Source organism: Oncorhynchus kisutch, linkage group LG1 (genome assembly GCF_002021735.2).
Source record: "Oncorhynchus kisutch isolate 150728-3 linkage group LG1, Okis_V2, whole genome shotgun sequence".
Classification (NCBI taxonomy): domain Eukaryota; kingdom Metazoa; phylum Chordata; class Actinopteri; order Salmoniformes; family Salmonidae; genus Oncorhynchus; species Oncorhynchus kisutch.
In genome coordinates this window covers 44178584-44200227 of record NC_034174.2, presented here as the reverse complement: position 1 = coordinate 44200227, position 21644 = coordinate 44178584, and the positions used below count along the sequence as shown (strand labels likewise).

At 42.6% G+C, this 21644-nt stretch overlaps 1 protein-coding gene across 21 annotated transcripts in view; it reads left to right on the top strand.

Moving 5' to 3' along the window:
* Positions 1 to 21432, top strand: part of LOC109870170 (neurofascin) — a 152023-nt gene extending 130591 nt beyond the window's left edge. For 10 of the 21 annotated variants that reach the window (XM_031825290.1, XM_031825312.1, XM_031825344.1 and 7 more), the window contains 6 exons: positions 3650 to 3781; positions 5353 to 5422; positions 7376 to 7405; positions 11105 to 11119; positions 12801 to 12887; positions 17358 to 21432. In XM_031825290.1, coding sequence (XP_031681150.1) covers positions 3650 to 3781; positions 5353 to 5422; positions 7376 to 7405; positions 11105 to 11119; positions 12801 to 12887; positions 17358 to 17586 — 563 coding nt within the window. In that variant the 3' untranslated portion in view covers positions 17587 to 21432. Of the gene's footprint in view, positions 1 to 3649; positions 3782 to 5352; positions 5423 to 5889; positions 7406 to 11104; positions 11120 to 12800; positions 12888 to 17357 lie in introns of those variants that run through there. The other 11 variants (XM_031825349.1, XM_031825358.1, XM_031825325.1 and 8 more) reach the window with 6 other exon arrangements.
* Positions 21433 to 21644: the final 212 nt, after the last annotated feature.

The following is a 21644-nucleotide window of genomic DNA, read 5'->3' as shown; positions in this document are numbered from 1 at the left end:
CCAACTCATCCCAAACCATCTCAATCTCATTCTTGGTCAAATAGCCCTTACACAGCCTGGAGGTGTGTTGGGTCGTTTCCTGTTGAAAAACAAATGATTGTCCCACGAAGCGCAAACCAGATGGGATGATGAATCGCTGCAGAATGCTGTGGTAGCCATGCTGGTTAAGTGTGCCTTGAATTCTAAATTTTTATTTATTTATTTTTATTTCACCTTTATTTAACCAGGTAGGCAAGTTGAGAACAAGTTCTCATTTACAATTGCGACCTGGCCAAGATAAAGCAAAGCAGTTCGACAGATACAACGACACAGAGTTACACATGGAGTAAAACAAACATACAGTCAATAATACAGTATAAATAAGTCTATATACGATGTGAGCAAATGAGGTGAGAAGGGAGGTAAAGGCAAAAAAGGCCATGGTGGCAAAGTAAATACAATATAGCAAGTAAAACACTGGAATGGTAGATTTGCAATGGAAGAATGTGCAAAGTAGAAATAAAAATAATGGGGTGCAAAGGAGCAAAATAAATTAATTATTTAAATACAGTAGGGAAAGAGGTAGTTATTTGGGCTAAATTATAGGTGGGCTATGTACAGGTGCAGTAATCTGTGAGCTGCTCTGACAGTTAGTGCTTAAAGCTAGTGAGGGAGATAAGTGTTTCCAGTTTCAGATATTTTTGTAGTTCGTTCCAGTCATTGGCAGCAGAGAACTGGAAGGAGAGCTATGGTGACCAGCGAGCTGAGATAGAAAAGAAAGAATTGGTTTTGGGGGTGACTAGAGAGATATACCTGCTGGAGCGTGTGCTACAGGTGGGAGATGCTATGGTGACCAGCGAGCTGAGATAAATACAACACAGACAGTGTCACCAGCAAAGCAACCCCACACCTCCTCCTCCATGCTTCACGGTGAAAACCACACTCGCGCACACCATCCGTTCACTTACTTTGCATCTCACCTCACGGTGGTTGAAACCAAAAATCTAAAATGTGGACTCATCAGACCAAAGGACAGATTTCCACCGGTCTAATGTCCATTGCTCATGTTTCTTGGCCCAAGCAAGTCTCTTCTTATTATTGGTGTCCTTTAGTAGTGGTTTCTTTGTAGCAATTCGATCATGAAAGCCTGATTCTCCTCTGAACAGTTGATGTTGAGATGTGTCTGTTACTTGAACTCTGTGAAACTTTTATATGAGCTGCAATCTGAGGTGCAGTTAACTCTAATGAACTAGGCAACTCTGGGTCTTCCTTTCCTGTGGCGGTCCTCACAAGAGACAGTTTCATCATAGCGATTGATGGTTTTTGCGACTACACTTGAAGAAACTTTCAAAGTTCTTAACATTTTACGGATTGACTGACCTTCATGCGTTAAAGTAATGATGGACTGTTGTTTCTCTTTGCTTATTTGAGCTGTTCTTGACATAATATTTATTTTTGATTTAACTAGGCAAGTCAGATAAGAACAAATTCTTATTTACAGTGACAGTCAACCAAAAGGCAAAAGGCCTCCTGTGGGGTCTGGGGCTGGGATTAAAGATAAAAGCAATTAAATATAAATATAGGACAAAACACACATCATGACAAGAGAGACAACACAGCACTACATAAAGAGAGACCTAAGACAACAACATATTAAGGCAACAATACATGACAACACAGCATGGTAGCCACACAACATGACAACAGCATGGTAGCAACACAACATGACAACAGCATGGTAGCCACACAACATGACAACAGCATGGTAGCCACACATGACAACAGCATGGTAGCCACACAACATGACAACAGCATGGTAGCAACACAACATGGTAGCAACACAACATGGAAGCGGCACAACATGGTAGCAGCACAAAACATGGTACAAACATTATTGGGCACAGACAACAGCACAAAAGGCAAGAGATAACAATACATCAGGCAAAGCAGCCACAACTGTCAGTCAGAGTGTCCATGATTGAGTCTTTGAATTTATTTAACCAGGCAAGTCAGTTAAGAACAAATTCTTATTTTCAATGACGGCCTAGGAACAGTGGGTCCACTGCCTGTTCAGGGGCAGAACGATAGATTTGTACCTTTTCAGCTTGGGGGTTTGAACTTGCAACCTTGCAGTTACTAGTCCAACGCTCTAACCACTAAGCTACCCTGCCGCCCCATGAATGAAGAGATTGAGATAAAACTGTCCAGTTTGAGTGTTTGTTGGAGCTCGTTCCAGTCGCTAGATGCAGCGAACTGAAAAAACAAGCGACCCAGGGATGTGTGTGCTTTGGGGACCTTTAACAGAATGTGACTGGCAGTGTTGAATGTGGAGGATGGGGCTGCAGTAGATATCTCAGATAGGGGGGAGTGAGGCCTAAGAGGGTTTTATAAACAAGCATCAACCAGTAGGTCTTGCGACAAGTATAGAGAGATGACCAGTTTACAGAGGATTATAGAGTGCAGTGATGTGTCCTATAAGGAGCATTGGTGGCAAATCTGATGGACAAATGGTAAAGAACATCTAGCCACTCGAGAGCACCCTTACCTACCAATCTATAAATTATGTGTCCGTAATTTAGCATGGGAAGGATGGTCATTTGAATCAGAGTTTGTTTGGCAGCTGGGGTGAAAGAGGAGAGATCACGATAGAGGAAACCAAGTCTAGATTTAACTTTAGCCTGCAGCTTTGATATGTGCTAAGAGAAGGACAGTGTACCGTCTAGCCAGTGTACTTTTGTTTTGGAGGTGTTCAGAACAAGGTTAAGGGCAGAGAAAGCTTGTTGGACACTAAGAAAGATTTGTTGTAGAGTGTTTAACACAAAATCCGGGGAGGGGCCAGCTGAATATAAGACTGTATCATCTGCATATAAATGGATGAAAGAGCTTCCTACTGCCTGAGCTATGTTGTCGATGTAAATTGAGAAGAGAGTGAGGCCTAGGATCGAGCCTTGGGATACTCCCTTGTTGACAGGCAGTGGCCGACACAGCAGATGTTCTGACTTTATACACTGCAATCTTTGAGAGAGAGGTAGTTAGCAAACCAGGTCAACGACCCCCAACTCTTTGGAGTTGGTCTTTTACCAATAGGGCTAACTTCTGTATACCAGCCCTACATTGTCACAACACAACTGATTGGCTCAAATGCATGAATTTAATTTGAACAAGGCTCACCTGTTAATTGAAATGCATTCCAGGTGACTACCTCATGAAGCTGGTTGAGAGAATTCCAAGAGTGTGCAAATCATCAAGGAAAAGGGTGGCTACTTTGAAGAATCTCAAATATATTATATATTTTGATTTGTTTAAAAAAAAATTGGTTACTACGTGATTCCATATGTGTTGTTTCATAGTTTTGATGTCTTCACTATTATTCTACAATGTAGAAAATAGTACAAATAAAGAAAAACTATTGAATGAGTAGTGGGATTCAATTGAGAGTAATAGCTCTGCGTTGAGGGAATAATGGAATATTGTGATGTTTTTGGGTTGTCATACTTTGTGTGGTTACTGTATCTTGATTTGAAAAGTCTTGGATGAGGACAGATGGTCGGACGTATTGCCAGTGACTCATCTGGGGCACAACAAACTCTTATTATTTTTCTCCCTCTCTCTGTGTGTCTCATCTCTCCCTCCTGTGTGTGTGCGTGTCAATGTGTTTGCCTGCTGACAGCCTACAGTAAAGACCAGGTGGACATTGCTACCCAGGGCTGGTTCATCGGGCTGATGTGTGCAATTGCTCTCATTATCCTCATCCTCCTCATCGTCTGCTTCATCAAGAGGAGTCGCGGAGGCAAATACCCAGGTAAGGGTTAACAGAAGGGAGTTAAATACCCAGGTAAGGGTTAACAGAAGGGAGTTAAATACCCAGGTAAGGGTTAACAGAAGAGGGTTAAATACCCAGGTAAGGGTTAACAGAAGGGAGTTAAATACCCAGGTAAGGGTTAACAGAAGGGAGTTAAATACCCAGGTAAGGGTTAACAGAAGAGGGTTAAATACCCAGGTAAGGGTTAACAGAAGAGGGTTAAATACCCAGGTAAGGGTTAACAGAAGGGAGTTAAATACACAGGTAAGGGTTAACAGAAGGGAGTTAAATACTCAGGTAAGGGTTAACAGAAGGGAGTTAAATACCCAGGTAAGGGTTAACAGAAGGGAGTTAAATACTCAGGTAAGGGTTAACAGAAGAGGGTTAAATACCCAGGTAAGGGTTAACAGAAGGGAGTTAAATACCCAGGTAAGGGTTAACAGAAGAGGGTTAAATACTCAGGTAAGGGTTAACAGAAGGGAGTTAAATACCCAGGTAAGGGTTAACAGAAGAGAGTTAAATACTCAGGTAAGGGTTAACAGAAGGGAGTTAAATACCCAGGTAAGGGTTAACAGAAGAGGGTTAAATACCCAGGTAAGGGTTAACAGAAGGGAGTTAAATACACAGGTAAGGGTTAACAGAAGAGGGTTAAATACCCAGGTAAGGGTTAACAGAAGGGAGTTAAATACCCAGGTAAGGGTTAACAGAAGGGAGTTAAATACACAGGTAAGGGTTAACAGAAGAGGGTTAAATACCCAGGTAAGGGTTAACAGAAGGGAGTTAAATACACAGGTAAGGGTTAACAGAAGAGGGTTAAATACCCAGGTAAGGGTTAACAGAAGGGAGTTAAATACCCAGGTAAGGGTTAACAGAAGGGAGTTAAATACACAGGTAAGGGTTAACAGAAGAGGGTTAAATACCCAGGTAAGGGTTAACAGAAGGGAGTTAAATACTCAGGTAAGGGTTAACAGAAGGGAGTTAAATACCCAGGTAAGGGTTAACAGAAGGGAGTTAAATACCCAGGTAAGGGTTAACAGAAGGGAGTTAAATACACAGGTAAGGGTTAACAGAAGAGGGTTAAATACCCAGGTAAGGGTTAACAGAAGGGAGTTAAATACCCAGGTAAGGGTTAACAGAAGGGAGTTAAATACCCAGGTATGGGTTAACAGAAGGGAGTTAAATACCCAGGTAAGGGTTAACAGAAGGGAGTTAAATACCCAGGTAAGGGTTAACAGAAGGGAGTTAAATACCCAGGTAAGGGTTAACAGAAGGGAGTTAAATACCCAGGTAAGGGTTAACAGAAGGGAGTTAAATACCCAGGTAAGGGTTAACAGAAGGGAGTTAAATACCCAGGTAAGGGTTAACAGAAGGGAGTTAAATATCCAGGTAAGGTAATGATGTGGGGTGGGAGTGGGTCAAGCTCCAATGTAAGAGTTTACCTGTCAAACATAAATGTAAACGTAATGGGTTATTCAATTACGGAGAGCAGCACCCATGGAAATTCCAAGGCCTTGGTGGAGCTTTGAATACGTGTTACTCATGTGTATCTTTTTGACTTGATCGCTCTTCAGTGCGAGAGAAAAAAGATCTCCCTCTGGATGCAGTGGATCAGAAAGGAGAGGACGGATCATTTGACTACCAGTAAGTCTTTTTCCTGAATATGAATATTTCTCATATGTTTGTTCAACGTTGTATTATATGGCCCGATGTTCCCCTGGGAGGTTAAATATGTGTTTCACCAATCAGTGACCGATTCATCTATGCAGATGTTCTATTGTAACACTGTGTAGGAAATAGACCTAGGTATGACTGAGTCATGCAGGCTTATATAGAGGGGGATTTAGTAGGCTTTTGTCTGGTTGGTTTACTTATGTGTGTGTATACTCGTCATCATGATTATGATGTATGGTGTTCGGGCTTAGGATCATGCGTAGTAGTGTTTATCTGCATGTACTGTATTTAGACATCAGGAATGAGGTACAGGGACTCTTAGGTCTTATAATCCTGGTGAATGTTATGACAGGAGTTAGTATGTGTTAGGTCTAGCAATGCATGTGTTCAGTAGTATATATATTTGTTGGTGAGTGATTGTCTTTTGCTCATTCCAGGTCCCACTGATCTGTCTCCACTCATTTTTCTCTGTGGGGAATGAGTCTCTCTCTGTCCACCTTTACTGATTAATTAACCCTCTAACTTAACCGTCAAGTCAGCTTACTCACTCTAATCATCATGATCCTACTTTATTGAAATGGTGCTAAAACCAATGTCCTAAATTACACAGACAGGTAGAGGGTATGTACACACTTAAATGTGTGGCTACTGTTTGTGACCTAAATCCATAACTAAAGTACATACAGGAGCATCCATACACAGCCTGCCTGGTGTGTATTGTTGTGGTGGTAACACACAGAAACGTTGGCCTTTGGTTTCCAAGGTAGCAATGACCTTTGACCTCTCACATGACCAAAGCTAGTTCCTGAATGGAGATACCTTCTCAGGTGACCCTCATCCACTGTTGCCATGGTGATGGTCATATCACCGCTGACAGTGTCTTAAGAACTTCAGAAGGAGAGGAAGTGCCCCTGTACTCAACACCCAGTAACACCAAACAATCTGTAACCCAAACCCCTAACTGTTCTTATGAGTCTAAAATGGAACATGGCACCTTAATTTACCCTAGCTTTGGGGGCACCTTCTACCTAGACCAGTTACAATGGTTTAGTCAGGTATATTTAGAGTAATTTGAAGAGATTTTTATTAGTTTTGCTTTTAGAAAGAATTACGAGCAATACAAATTATATATATTCACATACACCAGATAGGTGCAGTGAATTGTGTCATTTTACAGGGTCAGCCATAGTAGTATGGCACCCATGGAGCAAATAAGGGTTAAGTGCCTTGCTCAAGGACACATCGCCATATTTTTCATCTTGACATCTCGTGTATTCAACGCTATGCTGCCTGTCGCCCAGAAAACGAGCATTACAAACGTTACACCAATTGATGAAATCATTTGAGCAGTGTTGTTGTAGGTGTTTATTCTACTTGACAACAAAGTGCTGTGGTTTTAAAGTGTTAAGTGTTTTTAAAAGCACTTGGATGTGTAGTGTGATGTTCAAAGTTGATATCAACCATTATCACTTGTGTGTGAGCAGTGCTCTACTGTAATGTTTATACAAGTGTGTGAGGCATGTCGACAATGGAAAACCAAAGCAAGTCCCTGCTCTCGTCTCTAATCAATGTCTATTAATATTACCCTCTTTCCTACAGTGAAGGTCATTGCTAAGCTCATACAGTGACACACACTCAATAGCACTGGCACTAATCCCTTTGTCTACATAACTCACACGTTGTGTTGGTGTATGTGTACGTGCATGTTTGGGCGTCTGTGTGTGTGTGTGTGTGTGTGTGTGCGTAAGGGTGTGTGGCGTGTACGTGTGTGTGTGTGTGTGTGTAGTCTCTGGCTCTCATACGCTTGTGTGTCACCTGGAGGATGTCTCCTCCCTTCCCTCTCTCTCGCTCTCTCTACTCTCTCCTATCTTCACGTCTCTTCCCTCTCTTCTCCACGCTGAAATGGTCATCTGTCCCTGACAGGAACGAAAATGAGAACGAAAACGAGAACAGGTACTTTGGTTTTGGCACGGCATCCTCCTCCCGGCCTGCGCATGTCTGGGGCAGATACTCCCCTCCAGACTGGGGGGGGGCTGCCTGCGGGTTTGGGGGTGAGATTGGGGTAGTTCGGGGTAATGGTGGGGGTGCGGAAGTGAGGCAATAACTGTGACGTTAGATCATGGTCTATGACCAACTTCACCCTCCTCCCTTTGCACTACTGTTCATGGGGTAGAATGGGAAAGTGAGAGATGGGTGGTGTAGGTGGAGATGGAGGTGGACACAGTACACCAGCCAATTTAGATATCTCGGTTCCCGGGGTGTCAAACATGTGACCAGGGCGCAGCTGAGACTCTCCGGGTAGTGTGAATACACAGAGAGAAGTGAGAAGAGTGTTGTTTCTACACAGCTTCCGGCAAGGGACTTCAGAAATATGTAGCTAAGCTGTAGCTAATTAACAAAAGCTTCTATAATCAGTTCCCGACTCTTTGGGTATATAGTCTACTTCCATAAAATTAGGTCCACTTTCCCTTCAAGGCAGGTTAATGAATAGGACAATCCCACTTCAGGGCTAAACCATGTTTTGCATCACCGGGCTACCTTGGCCTAACCTTAAGGCTAAGATCATCTATTGCCCTGTGGATCCATGGCCTGGCCATGGCTGTTCCACACCTGCTACCTCACAAGCAGAACAACAGCCATTACAATAGGCAAAATAACTTAAAGCCCAGGGCTGTTCTGGACCTGTTCAATACAGGCCTCTGGTGGAGAGTTGTCTTGACAGGGACCAGATCCATCCATGGGTTGTTCAGGGTTAAGAGCAGCAAGTGTTCAATATGGGGCAAGTGAGGCTAATCATAGCTGTGGTTTAAGCGTCGCCTCAGGCTCATGACATCCAAGTGAGCAAAGCGTGTTAGTGTTCAGGGCTCCGCTGAAGTGCGCAGACAGTGAGCCAAGGCTCGGTACTGTGAAGGCCTGTTCTTATTACCAGTCTGCAGGATATCACAGGGTTGGAAAAGCAGATTTCATGGTACCACAGGCCTCACTTTAGATCCACAGCTGAAGAGTCACTAATCTCAATATACTCTGAAAGTGTCAATTTAATCAGGTAATAAAGTGTCAAGTAAATCCAGGTAATTTGCAAAGGAGAGAGAGAGCGAAGGAGAGCTAGAGAGAGAAAGAATATGCAGGTTTTCTTATCTCTCCCTAGAGAGCTGTCAAGTGTTTCATGGATCAAGTAGGTGATGTGGTGATCCTGAAACTGATCGTGAACACTGAGAAGTCCTGAACCCTTTGTCTCTGTCGAGGCTTTGAGCGTGTTTTCCTACCCTTAAGGTTAATTGCTTTGTTTTTCTTCCAACAGCTGACATTTCAAAAGGCAGCAACCACCAGGTGCAGAGGTGAAGGCTGAGGACGGAAATCAATTTGGGCTCAAGTGAGAGGGAGGGAGGGAAGAAGGTGTAGGTTAGAATCTGATGGAGAGAGGGTTTAGGGAGGGAGGTTGGAAGGTCTTCCGTTGGAGTTTGACACCCTCGAGGAACCAATTTGGGGAATAAGCAGCAGAGAACATTTTGCAACATGTGACAATAAAGCCTTTGTCTGCAGATAAAACATCAACACGTACAACACTATTTCCTCCCTACATCCTGACATTCACTGCTGCTCATGCCCAATAGACAAATGTTTATTCTGTCCCGTTTCGGTTGAGTCGACCTCGGCCTTCAACAGGGTCAAACTGACAGATATGTCGCTAAAAATAAACATGCAGGAGTCAACTTAGTATGTTCTGGCCCGCATTAAAAAATACTACAGTGTACTATAGATACTACAGTACTTACTATAGTAAACTGTAGTATACTGTATAATACTATACTACACACTGTAGTATCCATTAAACATGTGTAGTAGTTACTGTAGAGAACACTGTAATAAATACTAAAGTTACGTCCGTAAAAACACTACAGTCCGTAAAAACAGTACACTTTTTAAATTATTGTAAAAACAACCGTATTGAATTTGCATATACCTTGCCCATTCCCCTCCCCATATCGCAGTTTGTGCCACCCATAAGTGAGAAATCTACATGCCAAGTGTCGACCATATATTGTTCCCCCACAGGTTATGGAAAATGTGCTCTTTTATTATTCCTCCAATAGGCTTTCTGAAGGAGAAACCCTCCACTTCAATGTCAAACACTATAGTAAATATTACAGTAATGTCTGCAAAAACACTACAGTAAATACTACAGTATAAAACAGTCTGCAAAAACACTACAGGAAACACTACAGTATACTGTAGTACAGTCCACAAAACACTACAGTAAATACTACAATAAACTACAATCTGCAAAAACACAACATTAATTTCTATAGTATATACAGTTTTCTTTTAATACACTATTTATACATATTACAGTATAATACAGTATGATACATTATACTACAGTAAATATGACAGTATAAGACAGTATTCACTGTAGTATTTTTGCAGACTTTAGCAAAAACACTACAATAAATACTATAGTATTTATACCATATTATAAACTGCGGGTTCAAGCCCTGAATGCTGATTGGCTGAAAGCCGTGGTGTAGCACGGTTATGACAAAACATTTATTACTGATCTAATGATGTTGGTAACCAGTGTATAATAGCAATAAGGCACCTCGGGGGTTTGTGGTATATGGCCAATATTCCACGGCTAAGCACTGTATCCAGGCACTCCGCGTTGCGTTGTGCGTAAGAACAGCCCTTAGACGTGGTATATTGGTCATATACCACACCCCCTCGTGCCTTGTTGCTAAAATATAGAGTATAGTATTTTTTCATGTGGGGGAGTACTTTTCTTAATTTATGATGTATAAACACTTTGACAGTTCTATCTCTGCATGTGCGTGACTCTAGTGGTGGCCCACCCAGCTTTTGTTCCAGCCCAGCTTTAACACACTTGATGTAACGTTCTGTGGTTTGTACATTGAAGACTGGTTGATTGTTTGAGTCGGGGTGTTAAAGCTGGGCTGGAACAAAAGCCTGCACGTTCTGCAGCTCTTCAGGACAAGGTCTGGCCATCCCTGGTCTATGGTGTATCCAGTTTGACTTTCTGTTGTGCTACAGACTCAGCTGTGAGGGCCTTCATTTGCCAATTGCCAAACCCACAGATGCGTTCCTTGATGTAGCTCTGGTCCCTTGTGTTACTTGCGGTTTGAGACGGCTTCAACGGCCTCCATCTGTCCATTCATTCCTCCATAGAAGGCATTTTCTTCAGTTGAAGAAGGTTCAATCCTCACGTCACACCGTGGACCAGAGCTAGCCTTGATGCACCTCATGACCAGATAGATAGTTATTACATTTTCCTTTGGCTATGTAAAACCTCATTCTACGGCTTTTTGTTCCGGATCCAATGATTATTGTTGCTTCATCTGTGTTTTTGTTTGTTTGATGTCATAGTATGGGGCAACTATGTATGGGCACCCAAATGTTTTTGACCCACTAGTAAATGTGATTTTAGGTCTATATCACTCAGGTATATTAGCAATTCCCCCCCCCCCCCCCCATTCAAGATCTCATTTAGGATCTCATTTTCAGTCCGTGTGTTTATTCAGTATGTTTGTCTGTTCAGTGTGTTTTTAGCCATCTCTGTTTTTTGTTCTTCCTCACCTTACGTATTTTTCCTTTGTCTTTCTGTTTTGGTTTCTGTTCCCATTGGGTCAAATCAAGTTGTTCCTTCAAAAGGTATGGAAGGAGTATAAGCCTGTTCTGCACAGTGCACACCACAACCAGAATAACCCTGAAGTAATATGCATTATTTACTTTGAGATCGCTCAGACTTCTTTGCATTGGATTTTAATCGATTAATATCTAATCACACTCTAATCACAACCTGTTGAATTGACTGAACATTGACCATTCTGTTTTCAATTGAATGAAACATATTCTCACCAAGGTTTAACCAACTAAAATCCTCATTTAATATGCAAGATATTGTTGATTCCAGTCATGTCGAAGTAAGCGGAGGTGGAAAGTAACAAACTGATGTTGACATTTATGCAATTGATTCCTCTAGTCCAATTGATATGTTAATTGGGCTGGATAATATTCATCTTTATAGAAAAAATTGCTCAAATAACAAAGATGAAACAGTTTGTTTTGAAAGCAGTTTCAGACACTGCAGCTTATTTCAGTAGAATAAAGTATTCCCAGTTACTTTTTTCCACCTTTGCTCCTTTCTTAAAAAATAATCTAATCAGATAATTGAATCATTCTACACCCTCTCATTCTAAAGAGGTTTAAAGTCGAGGGAAAGCTTGGTCTTTTATACCTCCTCTAAACCTTCTGGCTCACTAATATTGCTTGAGCGATAAGGTCAACACACGAAAGCTGGGAAACCCGCGACCTGAGCCAAGTTTTTTTTTTATGACTTTGCCACTCTAGTAGATTTATTCAATTATATAATGTGGAGATGTCCTCATAATTCAGCTGTAATACTCCACTCTTGAGTGGATTTAGAACTATGGACAATAGTTTCGTATTTGCCAGCTGCTATGCTTCTCACCTTATGGTTCGATAAATCTTAGTGAATTTGAGGGTTGTGAAAATCTAATAAATTAATTTCTCCATCTGCTCAGGTCTACTAAAAATCAAGATTGTCATTGACCATGCCTGTATAAGACCAATGTCTACATACACTATTGTATGTATGAGAGTGACTTCTAACACTCCTGATAAATTCCTCTCTCAGTATATTAATCGATTAAAACATCAAAAACATCCCGTGCAGTTATCCAGTTTCCTCCTATCTATTTCACTCTCTCTATTTTCTGGTCTACTTATCTTCTCTAGACTCTCACTCTCTCATGTATGATAAGATGGCAGCTCTGAGGACTGCGAGTCTTGACGGTTCCTGCTTGACATTGCTTTTGTATTGCATTTTCTGCGTTCACTGTTACTTTGTTTGCTCAGAATGTTCGTGCTATATTCCTACGACCGACAAACACTTCTGGATCATGATCGGAAGCTACACACTTATCGCTCAGCCTCCCAGATCTGGAATAATACATTAGTTCCATAGTCCCTCGCACAGCAGGCTTACCTGCCCGAAGGCAAAGCCGGTGATGAAGAAAACCTAAAAGGGTACCTCTGCTGTCCCCGTAGGATAACTATTTGAAGAACCCTTTTTGGTTCCAGGTAGAACCCTTTTGGGTTCCATGTAGAGTCCTTTATACAGAGGGTTCTACATGGAACTCAAAAGGGTTCTCCTTTGGGGACAGCCGAAGAACCCCTTTGGAACCCTTTTTTTCTAAGAGTGTAGTATCCTGATGGCTAATGTCCAATTGCTGGAAAATAAACTTTGAGCTCAGAGCAAGGCTTCAATCACAGAGGGACATCAGGGAATGCTGTGTCTTTGTTTTTACAGAGGCATGGCTTACGTGAAACTCACTCGACTCTGCTTTCCGACTAGATGGCGTTTCCATTTTCCGTATGGATCGTATGGTGGCTTCTGGTAAGAGTAGGGGAGGTGTATGCTTCCTCATCAACATTTCCTTGTGTAATGAAATTAAAAACATCTCGAGCTCCTGATCACAACCGACCTGGAGTTCCTGATGCTAAAATGCCAACCCTACTATATGTTGAGGGCATTCATGTGTATTATTATCACAGCTGTGTACATACCGCCACAAGCAACCAGCAAGGTGGCACTCAGCGAACTGTACAATAACGTTAGCCTGCAAGAAACCTCTGACCCGGAAGCTGTCTTTCTCGCAGGAGATTTTAACCAATAAAATATTTTTTAAATTATTCTGAAGTATCGCCAACATGTATCCTGCCTCACGAGAGGACCATGCGGGACCATCTGTACAGAAACATCCATGACTCGTGCAAAGCAATCCCCCGCCCCCACTTCAGCCAATAAGATCCCGGCTCTGTGTTCCTACTCCATGCCTACAAGCAGAAACTCAAGACGGAGCCACCAACACAGAGAATAGTGAGGAGCTGGACAGAGGAATGAAACTCAATGCTGCAGGACTGTTTTGAGAATACTGATTAGATGTTTTATTTTATTCATCCACCCAGAACTTATCCATTAACATTGAGGAATATACACTGCTCAAAAAAATAAAGGGAACACTAAAATAACACATACTAGATCTGAATGAACAAAATATTTTTGTGCTGACAACAAAATCACACAAAAATTATGATGTAATGTCCTTAAAACAAGTCAAAATGAGGCTCAGTAGTGTGTGTGGCCTCCACGTGTCTGTATGACCTCCCTACAACGCCTGGGCATGCTTCTGATGAGGTGGCAGATGGTCTCCTGAGGGATCTCCTCCCAGACCTGGACTAAAGCATCCGGCAACTCCTGGACAGTCTGTGGTGCAACGTGGCGTTGGTGGATGGACCGAGACATGATGTCCCAGATGTTCTCAATTGGATTCAGGTCTGGGGAACGGGCAGGCCAGTCCATAGCATCAATGCCTTCCTCTTGCAGGAACTGCTGACACACTCCAGCCACATGAGGTCTAACATTGTCTTGCATTAGGAGGAACCCAGGGCCAGGATGAGGATCTCATCTCAGTACCTAATGGCAGTCAGGCTACCTCTGGCGAGCACACAAAGAAATGCCACCCTACACCATGACTGACCCACCGCCAAACCGGTCATGCTGGAGGATGTCGCAGGCAGCAGAACGTTCTCCATGGCGTCTCCAGACTGTCACGTCTGTCACATGTGCTCAGTGTGAACCTTTCATCTGTGAAGAGCACAGGGCGAATTTGCCAATCTTGGTGTTCTCTGGCAAATAAAAAACGTCATGCACGGTGTTGGGCTGTAAGCACAACCCCCACCTGTGGACGTCGGTCCCTCATACCACCCTCATGGAGTCTGTTTCTGACCGTTTGAGCAGACACATGCACATTTGTGGCCTGCTGGAGGTCATTTTGCAGGGCTCTGGCAGTGCTCCTCCTGCTCCTCCTTGCACAAAGGCGGAGGTAGTGGTCCTGCTGCTGGGTTGTTGCCCTCCTATGGCCTCCTCCACGTCTCCTGATGTACTGGCATGTCTCCTGGTAGCACCTCCATGCTCTGGACACTACGCTGACAGACACAGCAAACCTTCTTGCCACAGCTCGCATTGATGTGCCATCCTGGATGAGCTGCACTACCTGAGCCATTTGTGTGGGTTGTAGACTCCGTCTCATGCTACCACTAGAGTGAAAGCACCGCCAGCATTCAAAAGTGACCAAAACATCAGCCAGGAAGCATAGGAACTGAGAAGTGGTCTGTGGTCCCCACCTGCAGAACCACTCCTTTATTGGGGGTGTCTTGCTAATTGCCTATAATTTCCACCTGTTATCTATTCCATTTGCACAACAGCATGTGAAATGTATTGTCAATCAGTGTTGCTTCCTAAGTGGACAGTTTGATTTCACAGAAGTGTGATTGACTTGGAGTTACATTGTGTTGTTTAAGTGTTCCCTTTTTGAGCAGTGTACATCGTCAGTCACAGGCTTCATTAGAAAATGTGTTGATGATGTTGTACACACAATACCAATCTGGACATAATCCAATCAAAAACCCTGGACGAACAGATAAAGCCATACCATGCTGTGAGCCCGTACTGCAGCATTTAATGTCAGCCGAACAAACCACAAAGGTGGGAAGTGCACTAAGCAAGCAGGGACGAGCTCCGCAAATCCATTCATTCGACAACTCAGATTTGCGACATGTGGCAAGGACTACAGGCTATTACTGACTACAAACCGAAGCCTCCCTCCAAGATGAGTTTAACATCTTCTATGCTCGCTTTGGGGCAGACAATACAGAGCCATCCAAGAAGTATCTCTCTGCTCCGGATGACCAGGTGCTTTCGCTCCTCAAGGCTGATATGAGGAAAAATCTGAAAAGAGGGAATATTCACAAAGTCACCAGCCAAATGGCATCTCTGACTGCATCTTCAGAGTGTGGCTGACCATCTCGCGGGCGTCTTCTCTGACATCTTCAACCTGTCCCTATCCCAGGATGCAGTCCCCACTTGCTTCAAGGAGACCACCATTGTTCCAATGCCCAATAGTTCACATGCCCAAATGACTATCGCCGCGTCTTCCTCACCCGTGTCATCATTTAGTGCTTTCGAGAGGCTGGTCATAGCCTACATCATGGCCAGCATGACAGGTACACTGGACCCACTCTAATTTTCCTGACGCTCCAACAGATCCAATGAAGATGCCATTTCTATCGCTATTCACACGGCCCTTACACATCTTGACAAAAGGAACACCTACGTGAGAATGATGTTCATTGACATCAGTTCACCATTCAACACTATTGTTCCCTCCAAGTTCGTCACCAAGCTTAGAGCGCTGGGCCTACCTACTACAGCTGGATCCTGAATTTCCTGATGGACCACAGGCTGTGAAGATTGGCAATAACCTCCTCCACACTGATAACCAACATCAACCAGTCAGCCTATAGGGAGGATGTAAGTGAACTGGCACATGCCCCGATCCACATCAACCAGACTGCAGAAGAGAGAGTCAGTAGTTTTAAATTCCTCGGGGTCCATGTAACCGATTACTTGATATGAACCAACAATACCACCACTCTTGTCAAGAGGGCGCAACAGTGCCTCTACCTCCTAAGGCGTCTGAAGAAATTTGGCATGCCACCCCGGGTCCTCTCCAAATACACCATCAAGAGCGTCCTTACCAGTTTCATCATGGCCTGGTACCGGAATTGCTCCGTCCACAACAGAAGGCCCTCCAGTGTGTGGTGAAGATGGCCCAGTACATCACTGAGACACTTTGTATCTACAATCCATCAGACTGCTGAACACCTGACCAGAACTGAACACCTGCTCTGATTCTCTACTCACTCACTCACGCACACACATGCACACACACATCACAACTGTTGCTACCAGACTCTTATTTACTATTGTTGATACTGTTCGGTCTGGTTTCCTTGGTAATATTTGGTTGATGACCTGTGTGCTCAGTTGATTTGGTGACTGCATGGAGCATGCTCAGAGCCATGACTTCAGGTAATCTCTGTCAGATTATATTCCGACGTAGTTTGTCTACTAACTGGCCAGCCTTGATACGGGACCACACCATCAAATTACCGAAGAAAATGTCAACACAGTCTGGTTTGTAGATCGATCCTTTCTACAGCCAAGATAAATATTCAACACCTCCAAATATGATGGAAAGACTGTTGAAGAGCTAAACTTGTATCTTTTTCTCTTCTCTCTGCTCTGGTAATGCCTTTCTGCTGTTTGCTATCTGCCTGTTCTAAGAGTCTAGAGAGCTAATGTTGGTTGATAGCACCAGTGTCCCTCTGCATGACAGTTCTCTCTCCCTACTGCAGAGGTAGAAGACATAGGGACATGTTCTGAACTGAGATACACTCACCTACTCTAATTTGAGCTTTCACACAAATGGTCTAATGCTTTGTGTGTGAGCTTGAAGTTAATGCACAGATCTCACATCAGAACATAGTCCAGGCTGAGTGGCATGTGTATGTATGAAAATGCGTTGGTTTGAGCATTTAAGGGCAACATACAGCTTCCCCAATGACTCAGTGGTGCTGTAGCAGTTATTGTAGACTACAGTATTTATTTCAGCAAGCTTATATTATTGCACTCTGGTTGACAACTGCCAGTGTTTTTATATCATAGCTAAAGGCAAGTATCGATGTTGTTCCAAAATTGTTTTTTTTAAAGTGATTGGGTTCCAGTGTGAACTGAATGACCTCAGCTTCAGTCTGTGATGATCTGTAAGAGAAAGGACTGCGGAAAACTACAATCAACACTTCTCTTGTATACAGTTGTTACCTTCCCCAGTTCTCCTCTGACCCCTGACCCCTATTCTCTCTCCCCCTTAACCTTTGGGACGGTAAGGACTCACTTGCGGTGATGACCGTGTCGATGACTTCACAGGCGGAGTCTAACCTTTGACTTTTTTACCCTTTGTAGCAGCGACGAGGACAACAAGCCTCTGCAGGGCAGCCAGAACTCTCTGGACGGCGGGGTGAAGGAGAGTGACGACAGCCTGGTAGACTACGGCGAGGGAGGGGATGGCCAGTTCAACGAGGACGGCTCCTTCATTGGCCAGTACACAGTCAAGAAGGACAAGGACGAAACAGAGGGCAATGAAAGCTCAGAGGCCACCTCACCCGTTAACGCCATCTACTCCCTGGCATAACCCCCCCGCCCGCCTCGGCCTGGGGATCTGAGGAGCTCCCCTTAGCGGTCGGAGGGTGATATTACCACCACTACTACTACCACACACACACAAACACAGATATGAATATGAATATATATATATGAATCTATAAAAACACGTATACACACGTAAACACACAGCGCCTGCCTGGAAACTGTTTGGCCTCTTTAAGCGGACGGAGAAACCGTTCCTCTGAGAAATAAGGGGGTGCGAATGGAATGGAATGGAAGCTACCATATACAGTGAGCCAAGCCTTTATTGTCAGCTCCAGAAAATGGCTTGCCGAGGCAAAGTTTGGGAATCTTGAACAGTACCAGTTTCTCAATGCTCCTCCTCCTCCTGCCCATCACACAGACTTTAGTGTGCCTAAAGGGCTGACCTCAACTACAGAGGACTAAGAGGCAACGCAGAGGTTTTCAAGCATTTTGTGTGGCACTAGAGCTTTTTTGTTTTCAACGTCCTCAGCTTTTCCCGCAATCCCCCTCTTCGTCCCACACATATCACGCCCCCTGTGTCTTTACCCAGCATTCCTAGGGAAGGAGACACAGACATATCAGCTACGGACCACCAACATAGCAGGATGTCGGCAGATATGTTTATCATATTGATATTTCCGCAAAGAGAGATAATTCTGGTACAATAGACGAGTCATTAGAATATATTAATGCTGTAAACACTGCTAGCTCACCTTCTAGTGCGCTGCAAAACTATGCACTACCACCATCTCATGTTTTTGGGTAAAGTCTGGTTATGAATTCAAATTTTTTTTTTTGTGTGTTGATTCTCACAGGTTTAAAGAAGAATAACTTGCTTAATGAAATGGTATCGTTCCCTCCCCATCCCGCTGTGGTAAATGTACTTCTGATTCACCTCCAATCTCAAGTCGTGTGGAGATATTCAAAATGGCCACAGCTATAGCAATGCCATTCCTGCCTCAAGCTTTGTTATGGTACAAGCCTATACTATGTCAGTTATAAATGACATTTGAAGAAAAAAAAAATTTTCAAGCATGGTAGTACTTTAGTGCAAGAGACAAAGGAAAAGTAGCATGGAGAGGAGGTTTGCTCTGCTTGGTAAACTGCTACAGACTGTCTGTCCATCTCTATGGTGAATGGTGCTCCAAGGAGGTGACTCACTTCTTGTTTACTTCCTGTTTAGCATGGCTGTGATCCTTAGGCTAGGCTTGATCGGCACCTCTTTTGTCTGCTTCTTTTATAACTGGTCTCGTTATGGGACAGGCAGAATCTGTAGAGGCATGTCTTCACCTTCAAACTTCTAAAAATGATTTGGAATTATATTTGACTCTTGAAGTCAAAACGAAACGAAATACTGCTACAAAACATATTCAATGTCTTTGAATATAGGATACAGACAACTCTGTGAAGGTAATGAACGTCCCTGCAGATTCCACCTGGCCCTAGTCATCATTGTCATACGAAGTCAGTATGTCAAGGAAGTGTGAAGAAGTTAGAACACATCGATACTAATACATTGGTGGACCTCCATTTTACCATTTGATCCTTTCAATAGTCGAACTCATTCATGAGTCTTCCTTGATGTTTCACCTCTTGAAGCGGTAGAAAGCTCAACACCCACTTTTACAACCTATCACAACAGCGTTACTAAAGTCTTTCACGTTAAATCAAATAGATCTTCGCAAAAAAAAACGGACAATTAGCTAACAGAGGTCACATTGTATTTCAGATTACTATTTTATATTTTAATTTATTACATTATGTCGATAGTGTTAATTAATATATTAGTAATTCACTCATTAATTGTTGAATACACATTTTTGACCAACTGAATTAATGGTATCACATCAGAGCCCACTCGGAAAGCCACGATAAAAAACTTAACGGGATTTGTTATTGTACATAAGGAAATACTGCTGTATGACTCATCTTTTGTTGCTATGGGTATTCTTCTGTAAACTAACAACATTGACTGTCACCATTAAAGACGTTGTGTCGATCTATTCATTGTGCTGCTCTTCATGTTGAGTATTCATGTTTGTATTACTGTTAATATTCCATGTTGGTATTAGAATTTATTTAATATAACTTTAACTTAACACAGAAATGTAACATTGCTTATTTGTTTGACATACTGTAACTGTGCGTACACGTAAGTCCTGAAACAATATGTCTTTGTAAATATCTATCAGAAAAACTGCTTTATGAGTAAAGAAATAGTCACAAGTCTGTATCCACCAAGCAAATGTACCTGGTGCATCCCAAGAATGATGTCATGTGGACCTTTGCAATGTAGCTTTGATTACGATTGGGGACTCAAAATGACTCAATTGATGTTGTCCCTAACAACTTGCTTTGAAATTGTAATATATGGCTTGTGACTTGTCTATCGGTCTGTCACTTTTCTGATTATCACTAATTCAAAAGAAACAGTTGAGAAATAACACTATGTTGTGGAACAGGTATAAAGTAGTCAGCCACATTATGGTGTAAATAAAAAGTGCTAATGAAATGTGTTGTTGTAGCATACTGCACACACCTGTTCAATAGGTATGAAAAATAAGCATTTGCTGAGGTAATGGATAGCCAATTTTCCCCTATTTTGTTTGTTTTTGTATTGTCGTCTCTTAATAAGGCAACCCCAGACTTTCTCAAGGCTGCACAGACTCATTCTCCCATCATGCCATTCACCTAACATGCCTGCTGCTCCACTCCTCCTGGTGACAGCCCAGTGGCTGGTGGCCATTTTGAAAGGGACAGATTTGGTCGTGTGCTTCACTTCTTTAAAGAGATGTCTTGTGTTCTGCCTTCCTCCTCATCTTAGACTTTAAAAAAATGGAATATACTGTATGGCCATCAACATCCTCTGTGAACGGGTCCTCTTGAAACCTTCTTTCTCCAGTATGTCAAAGCAAGTTTTGACCCATTTTGTTTTTCATGTTGTTTCTTTGTGGTAAAGTTCACCGTGACCACCGGGTAGTGACTACATTAGCCTACCATGCGCAGACACCTGACCACTGTATTAACATGAGGACACAGGAGGCCAGGAGTGCTGGCAGAGACACAATACAGTGCCTTTCCTGTTGCTATATGCTCTCCTCAACAAGACAAAGTGCACAGAGAAACAGTCCAATCACCAACCTCCAACAACCCTTAAAAACGACTGAATCACAGAATGTTCGATGACGGATTTGGCCTTGAACTCACCGTTGTTTGAGTTCTGTACAAGCCCTTTCCCCTGATAGCCTTTCTCCTTTCCCTGTATGGATCCGTAAGGGGTAATTAGTGAACTGGCTAGAAAACAGAAAATATAATAATGCATATTTGCTGATACACAGTGCTTTCTTCTGTATTTTTATTTGTTTGAGCACGTTTACTGGAGGTGCATAAGGAGTAGTGTTTTTTTTGTTCCGTTTGTAATGTGTGTATCATCGACACGACTCCTCCCTTAGAATAGCAAATAACTTTTCAACTATCAAGGGGTAACAAAAATGTAAAAGTATCAATGTGCATTTTCACAGCTTTGAGTTCACTTGATTTTTAGATTCTGCAAAACTGCGGTTTTATTCTTCAACGAGATGCCCATAACAATTATAAAATTGGCGCATGTATTGTTATTGTTCATGTTCTTGTTAAATGATTTTAATTTCTGCTTTTTACTTTTACAATTATAAGTGTATCAAAGCGTCCGTCAAGCCTCTACTCGCAAAAGAACAGCTTTTGTAACGTACATCTAATCAACGGAGAAATGGCATATTAATATATTCACAATGTATGCGTGTATGATGAGATGTTGCAACTTCGGCTAGAAACGCCTTCTTTATAGTAAAGCATTCTCTTTTTCTCTAAATCCTGGCTATTGTCTTTATCTTCTACGGTTCTGTCCATGTCAACACTACTCGTACTATTCAATCACTTCCCAGAGGCTGGAAACCCAGAGGCTCAAAATCCAGAAAAGGTCATTGTTTACTGTGTTTACTGAGTATATTCGTGCATCAGACAATATGTTTTATTCCAAAAACTGTTTGAAATTCTATACACATACAGGTATACATTCTTGGA